General features: G+C 48.3%; 1 protein-coding gene across 1 annotated transcript in view; it reads left to right on the top strand.

The window, feature by feature from the left end:
• ST6GALNAC1 (ST6 (alpha-N-acetyl-neuraminyl-2,3-beta-galactosyl-1,3)-N-acetylgalactosaminide alpha-2,6-sialyltransferase 1) overlaps positions 1–6,383 on the top strand; it is an 8,866-nt gene extending 2,483 nt beyond the window's left edge. The window contains exons 2-8 of the mRNA XM_010288726.1: positions 2,211–2,379; positions 2,573–2,744; positions 3,122–3,260; positions 3,641–3,740; positions 4,316–4,406; positions 5,690–5,789; positions 6,213–6,383. Coding sequence (XP_010287028.1) covers positions 2,211–2,379; positions 2,573–2,744; positions 3,122–3,260; positions 3,641–3,740; positions 4,316–4,406; positions 5,690–5,789; positions 6,213–6,383 — 942 coding nt within the window. The remainder of the gene's footprint in view (positions 1–2,210; positions 2,380–2,572; positions 2,745–3,121; positions 3,261–3,640; positions 3,741–4,315; positions 4,407–5,689; positions 5,790–6,212) is intronic.
• Positions 6,384–7,096: the final 713 nt, after the last annotated feature.

The following is a 7,096-nucleotide window of genomic DNA, read 5'->3' as shown; positions in this document are numbered from 1 at the left end:
GGTGAGCAGAGGACTGGAATGCCTGTTCTAGCTCTGTGGTCTTAGATGAGCTATTTGCCTATGTAAAGTCTCAATGCCTCAGTCTTCCATCATTGCCATATGTAATTTTTGTGGCATTAGGGGAATGTAGATGTTGCTCCAGGGGATGGCCAGAGCTGCAGGCACCATGTTGTTCTGCTCAGACCTCTTGTGGTGGAGCAGGGGCTACTCTTGAAAAATGTAATCTCATTTCCCAACCCCAGGGTGCCCAGGATGCCCTTGGGAGACATGCAGAGAGCAGTAGATGAACTGTGCTGATAAAAGGTCCTGGGATGAGTTTTATTGTTTTGATGTTTTATTTTTGGGTTCTCTCTCCCTTGTGATATTTTGATGTTCCCCATTGCCCCTTCTGGCAGTGCAAGCCATTCTTTTGCTGATGGGATGTGTGGCATTGAGCCGCTTGAGAGGAACAGCTGGTCCCAAAGATATGTCTGTTATCCAAGATCTGTGACTATTAAATGTGGTACTTGGCTGCTAAATGCTTGAGCTCATGCACTGGCCCAGCCTTACTAAGTTACAGCAGAAGGGCCTGGAAGATGATCCAGTCTGTGGTGCAAGGATGTTCATCCATCTTTCTGGGCTCCCCATGGTCTTGAGGCACCCAGAATATAAATGGGAGTGTGCAAATTACATGGCTAGGAGTCCATATGCCATATGGAACAGTACCTCACCCGACCTACCCAATGTTACTGCCTGTAGACACAGTGGGGTTAGGTCACCAGGATCTGGCTCTTCGATTGCAAGATGCTCCTGTCTTCTTACCTGATGAGCTGCAGAGACGTGCAGCCATCTCAGAAGTGCAGAGCAGGAGCTGGCAGAGAAATGTGAGACGACAGTTCGCAGCAGGAAGCTGAGAACATCCTCCACTGTAACTGGGGCTGCAGAGCATCTGGGTGTGCAGAACACCTGAGACAGTGGGGAAAACCCTTCCTTAGCATGGAATAGAGGAGACAACGTACACAGAAGGGTCTGTAGTGAAGATGTGGATCCAGACATTTGCAAACCTGATCTCTAATTCTGCAGAGAGATGGAGTGACTAGAAGCACTCCCACCTCCTTTATTTCCTACATGATCAGACCTTTTCCCTAGTTCCTCTGGTATTGATCCAGTCTAGCTGTAGAGGCACATGAAGTACTAAGCCTTGGACAGCACAAAATACAGCTTGAGCAGAAAGGGAATGTCCCTGTCTCTGGACATGAAATGTGCTGTAAATGAAATGATGCCAACATGAAACCCTCCACAATGTTGCTCTCATTGCAGTCCTGTTGTGATGGGCAGAATGAGGGCTGTCTCTTCAGGCTGCGACTGGGTTGTCATCCTCGCCTGTAGCAGAGAGCCCAGCTCAGCTGTGGAGCGCACAGCAAGGCTTTGGCAATGTAGTCTGGTCATGGCTGGGGATTTGAGTTGGGCACGTGGGTCCACTTGGTCTCCTGTTTTGTCTTTCAGTAGTTACTGCAGTAGGTATTTGGGGAAGATGTCTAAGGAAGTAGCACCCAAATTGACGTGGCTGAAAATCCAGCACAGTGGAGTTGTTTTTTTTCTCCATCTGCGTGCACAGCCTAACTCTTGCCAGCTGCAATGAGAGCCCTTTTGTTAGAGACGATACAAGATAATCTGGCTTGGATTTGCTTCTCAGCCACACACTTCTCTGTGATTCATTTATGACGTTGAACAAGTTGTTCGTGTGCTTTTTCTTATCTTTAAAGGAGTGATAATGGTGATCTGATTCCACATGTTCCCTCAATGTGTTTGTTCATGTGCACTCTCAGGCCAGAACCTTATGGGGTGCATTGCCAACAGGGACTGCTGGACTTATTTGGTATGTTTATGTTAGACCTATTACAAATATTAATTTACATCACTTAGTGAGGCCCAAAGCCAGAGAAACAGGTGACCATTACAGACCTGTTATTCTGAAGAGGAAAGTCTGAGACCTGGATCACCCTGGCTTCCTTGTAGCTGACTTTCCACCAGCTAACTATTGATGTACTGCTGAAATTATGCCTCATGTTCATGGTGATGGGGACACTGAGGGGAGTGGATGATGTACTACTGGAGTTCCTATGCTTCTTTCTGATACTCTCACACACAGGCATACAAGCACTGGCACCCAATCAGGTTTATCAGCTCACTGCTAATCAACGCTTATTGTTTTCTTTTTGTTGTTCAAGACCTGCTCTGAATCAGTGAAGGCCAAAGCTGCCAAGTCTGCCTGGCTGCGAGATCTTTTCCTGCCCAACATCATGCTCTTCACAGACAAGAGATACTTCAGTGACAGTGAGTGGGACCGCCTGGAGCATTTTGCACCTCCGTTCGGCTTCATGGAGCTGAATTATTCACGTGAGTCCCTCAGGGCATGTCAGGATGGAACAAACTCCTGACAGGAGGGTTAGGCCAAGTAGCTGGAGGCTTGCAGCATCTCCCTGTCAAAGGCATCAGGCTAGGTGGATCTCATGATGGAAACTGTGGTGGTTTCCCTGTGTCGATCCTGAAGGCTCTTGATGCTAACCCTCCACCATGTTTTGCTTCACAGTGGTAAGGGAGGTCATGTCCCTGCTGCCCCGGAATCCCCACCAGCAGCTACTCCTGGCCAACAGCAACAGCAGCGTGCCAACTTGTATCAGCTGTGCTGTTGTGGGGAATGGAGGAATATTGAATAACTCTGGGATGGGCAGGGAGATTGACTCTCATGACTACGTCTTCCGGTAAGGCAAGCTTCCTTCTTAGAAGATACACAGCTAGCCTGTTCTGGCTAGCAGATAATTGTGGCTGGATGACTTCACCTCTTCTAGTATTGCACTGACTCCCAAGAGCCAAAGTGACTGATAGCAGGAGGAGGTGAAAAATCAAAAAGGAACTCGGAAGTTCCTAAACACACAGGAAGAGACTGGGTTCTCAGATGAGCCATAAAGAGCCGTCTCCAAAACAGAGTCTCTCCTGCAGATCAAGAGGTATAGCTCAAAATGGGCCTAATCCTCTCTTCCTCCAAACTAATGCTGTCTTTTCCTGTTATAAACATGGATGCAAGGGTTTTCAATGATCACCTGTTAACTTGGCTCCTCTGTTTGATTTCCTTGACCAGGGTGAGCGGGGCTGTAATCAAAGGTTACGAAAAAGATGTTGGAACAAAAACCTCCTTTTATGGATTCACAGCCTACTCCCTGGTGTCCTCTCTCCAGATCTTGGGACACAGAGGGTTCAGCAACATCCCAAGGGGAAAAGTAAGTCAAGTCCATGCTGTATGCATGCACGGCTTTGATGGGATGCTGTTAGTCTGTGGCCTTCAGTTCTGATCTTGCTGTGTATGGGGGTCAAAGGGGCTAACACTTTAGTACTAATTACCCTTAGTGAGGGAACCTGCATTTGGCTTTGCTTGGAGTGAGTATTTGCAGTGGCAAGCTGCGTCAGTCCTGCACCAGCCCTTTGGCATGTAGGAGTAGCTGCACATCACATGTTATCTCTATTCTGCTTCTGTGGGATAGTTAAAAGCTGCAGACCAAAGATGTGTGTCCAAGAAACTCAGCCTAGATGCCTGCTTGCTTTTTGTTTTTTAAAGGATGTGTCTCTTGTGCTGTTCATTAATGCTCACTTGTTTTCTTAGCATGTCAGATACATTCACTTCCTGGAGGGAGCTAGAGACTATGAGTGGCTGAAGGCTCTTCTGCTGAACAAGGACATCAGGAAAGGATTCTTAAATCACTATGGGTAAAACAAACTGGCCCCACCTCTACACCCTTCAGTTTGGAGCTCTCTGCTGTGCCCTCTCGCTCTCCACAGCCCTGCTGAAGTGCAGGCCAGGGAAAGATTAAAGCCTCCCTTCCCTTGCAGATTTATCTGGAGAAATATCTTATTCCCTCCCCAGCTCCCAGCACTGCTGTAACCAATACACCTCCTTCCCAGAAATAGTTGATTTCAGTGATGTGGGGCCAGAACTTGGAGAATGCTTTGTGGTCCTCTGGGATGAACACCTACTGTTGTCTGGTCTAGTGTCTGGACATGATGGCCTACTCATGGATGAAGGCCTGGTTTCACCAATTCTTGTCTATACACACACATGCTTTTGATATTCCCGTCTCCTGTTGTTGACTCTCCTCCCTGACCTCTTCCTCTGCAGTACACACAGATTATGGAGGCTTTGTTGTCATCTGGGAAATGTTGCAGAATAACTTAATAGTGTTTGTGGTTCTTCTCTTATCACTAAGTGTATCAGAGCTGATGCTTTCCAGTTGTGATGAAATATAGGAGCTTGTCCTGAGTCTCACCATTCCTATCCTTAGGCAGAGGCCCCGGGAGAGATTCAGTGAAGATTTCACAATGGACAAATACCTGGTGGTTCACCCTGATTTCCTCAGATACATGAAGAACAGGTAAGCTGGGGATTATGTGCTCCAATGGGCTTATTTTTTCTGGCCAGCACAATCTCTCTCTGTCTCTGGGCTCTCTCCTCCCAGCTCACTCCCTTGTAACTGCAGTTTAGCCACAGCAGCAGATTGGAGGTAAGCTTCATCAGTGTGCACTCAGTTAAAATTCTCTGTGGTGCTGCAGTGGGATGTTAGTGGTGGGTATGTGTCCAGCATCTGTGAGCTGGAGAAGCAACAGCTGTCAGACAGTTTGGCTTTCTGCATCCAAAAGAGGTCCTGAGTGTCAGCTTTAGATGCAGGAGGAGTGTTGCTAAAGTGCCAGAATAGTTTATCTAGTTCAGGACCAACCTTTCGTGTTCCCTGTTGCTTAGCTCTGTAACAGCCCTTCTCTGCTGAGATCCACTCTTGACTTGGGAGGTTGTTTGTGCCCTCAAACATGATAATAAAACTATTATCATGTTTGAGGGCACAAACTTATACTTCTTCAGTATCCCATTTGCCTGACCTGGCTGCACTTCTTTGCCTCTCTAATTCTTTTCACAAGTCTTCTGGACACTGTCACTGCAAGGTCTGCCAATCGTGAACCACATGTGACCAAGAGATGTAGGAAGAGGAGCTCCTGTTGTGCCCTGCTTTGGCTGTGTTTACCCTTTGGTCTCCTTGAGAGCCGAGTTATGCCTTCTCTGGGAGAAGGCAAACGCAGTGCCAGATGGCTTACACATTCTGCTGTCTCCCCTCTGTCTTGGGTCCTTTCCAAGGCCAAGAAGGCTCAAATGCTATTTTTTTCCTGGTGTGGACTCCTACCTTCCTAACAACTGCTGGCATAAAACACTGCAGCTCCTAGCAGGTTTTGTGACCCTCCTCTGCACCTTTCCTATGTCTCGTTTCACTCTGAAATGTGGATGTATGTATCCCTGCAGGATATAGCAGGGAGCTTCAAAGCCACTTCTGCACTGCAAGGTGAAGGACAGATTTAAGAGCAGGCTTTAACTTACTCGATCCTTTAATGCACCCCCTCTTTATCCTCACTGCCTCAAGACCTACCACTTCCATAAAGCTGGGGCAGAGCTGGGCTTAGGTTGCAGTGCAAGTGATGGAGGATTCTGGGCTGGCCACGTGCTTTACTGAGCACACAGCGGTACCCAGATGTGTGGGCATACTCATGACTTATCTGAAATGCCTTGTATGGCCACAAACTGCTGCGAGGAAGGAAGATGCCACAAGTGTTGTGCCCAGCTTGAACCACCACACCCAGCAACTGCTCTGTGCTTTCTTCTCTCCTGCTGCAGGTTTTTAAAATCTAAAACTCTGGAAAAGCCCTACTGGAGGATTTACAGGCCCACAACAGGTGCCTTCCTGCTGCTGACTGCCCTCCATCTCTGTGACCAGGTAAGGGCATGATGATTCTTGCACACACACTGTCTGGAAGGTGGATAGGATAACAGGGCAGAGCAGGGGTGGCTCCAACCCTGCCTAACGACTGCCTTGAGGGTGTATGGGTCCTTGTCAGCTGTGAGAGAGCAGATTGAGGACAAGAGAACCAGCCCCAAAATACTTCACATAGTGGTTGTGAAGCTTGCTGTGGCCTGAGAACCATTCTGACTCCCAGGGAGGCAGTGAGAGGAGAGAAGGCTCTCTGGAGCCAATGTTCACAGTCTGGTCCTTCTGGACCGCCATGCAGGGTCACTCAGAGGAGCCCTGGCTGGCATCCCTGTCCTGTGCTCCCTCCCCATTTGGGAACTGTGCCCTGTGTTTCATTTGGTTCCTTCTGACCTTGGTACCTCTCCCCAGTGAGCCCTCTGTCTGTCCCAGGTGAGTGCCTACGGCTACATCACGGAGGGTCACAAGAAGTACTCGGATCACTACTATGACAAGGACTGGAAACGTCTGATTTTCTACACTAACCATGACTTCAACCTGGAGAAGCAGGTGTGGAAAAAGCTTCATGATGAGAATATCATGAAGCTTTACCAGAGATCCTGATTGTGTGGCAAGGGCCATTGCCTGGGAAATCTCACCACCACCTCACTGGGAACGGAAGAGGACCACCGGAGTCAAGGTTAGCTCTAGACTTCCAGGCACATTTCATTCCCACAAAGATATTTCCATTCTTCAGCACCTCTATTTTTCTCACATTTCTGCAAATGTGCAAATGCTACAGACCAAGAGAACAACAGCAAGAAAATGCAGCATGCCAATGAAGAGGTCCCATCTGTCTATGCTGCAAGACTGTTGCTGATGGTTGTAGGCACTGGTATTGGGAGAGAAGAATCCAGGATGGATCTAGATAGCATGTGGTCCAGCATCCTGCATCTTGATCCAGGTTTTCTCCCTTTGGAAGGAGATGCCCCTCAGGCTGGAGCTACTTCTGTTCTGGGTGGATCCTCTCCATTAGTCTAAGCAAGCTCCTTCTGCAGCCAGTGGATCGAGGTGGACACAGATCCTGTCTCAGGTTGACTTAATTCCTGGAGGTGCTGCTCCCTGCAGATAAAAAGGATGGACTGGACACTTCCAGGTGACTAATTTGAGAGGATGTTTGTCACTTCTGCTTCCCATTGTGTCCTCATCATGACACCTCTGAAAGAGCACCACTGTCAGCTCAAGGGCAGGTAAATGTTCTCTGTGGTGCAGCAGGCATGCTGGACTTGGTGCCTCTTGCTATGGTGCTCTCCTGGCTGCAGGACACGTGAATGTTG

This window comes from Phaethon lepturus, unplaced genomic scaffold, assembly GCF_000687285.1.
Source record: "Phaethon lepturus isolate BGI_N335 unplaced genomic scaffold, ASM68728v1 scaffold27266, whole genome shotgun sequence".
Classification (NCBI taxonomy): Eukaryota; Metazoa; Chordata; class Aves; order Phaethontiformes; family Phaethontidae; genus Phaethon; species Phaethon lepturus.
Note: the sequence above shows the minus strand (reverse complement) of the source record. Positions and strands in the feature narration are given on the sequence as shown.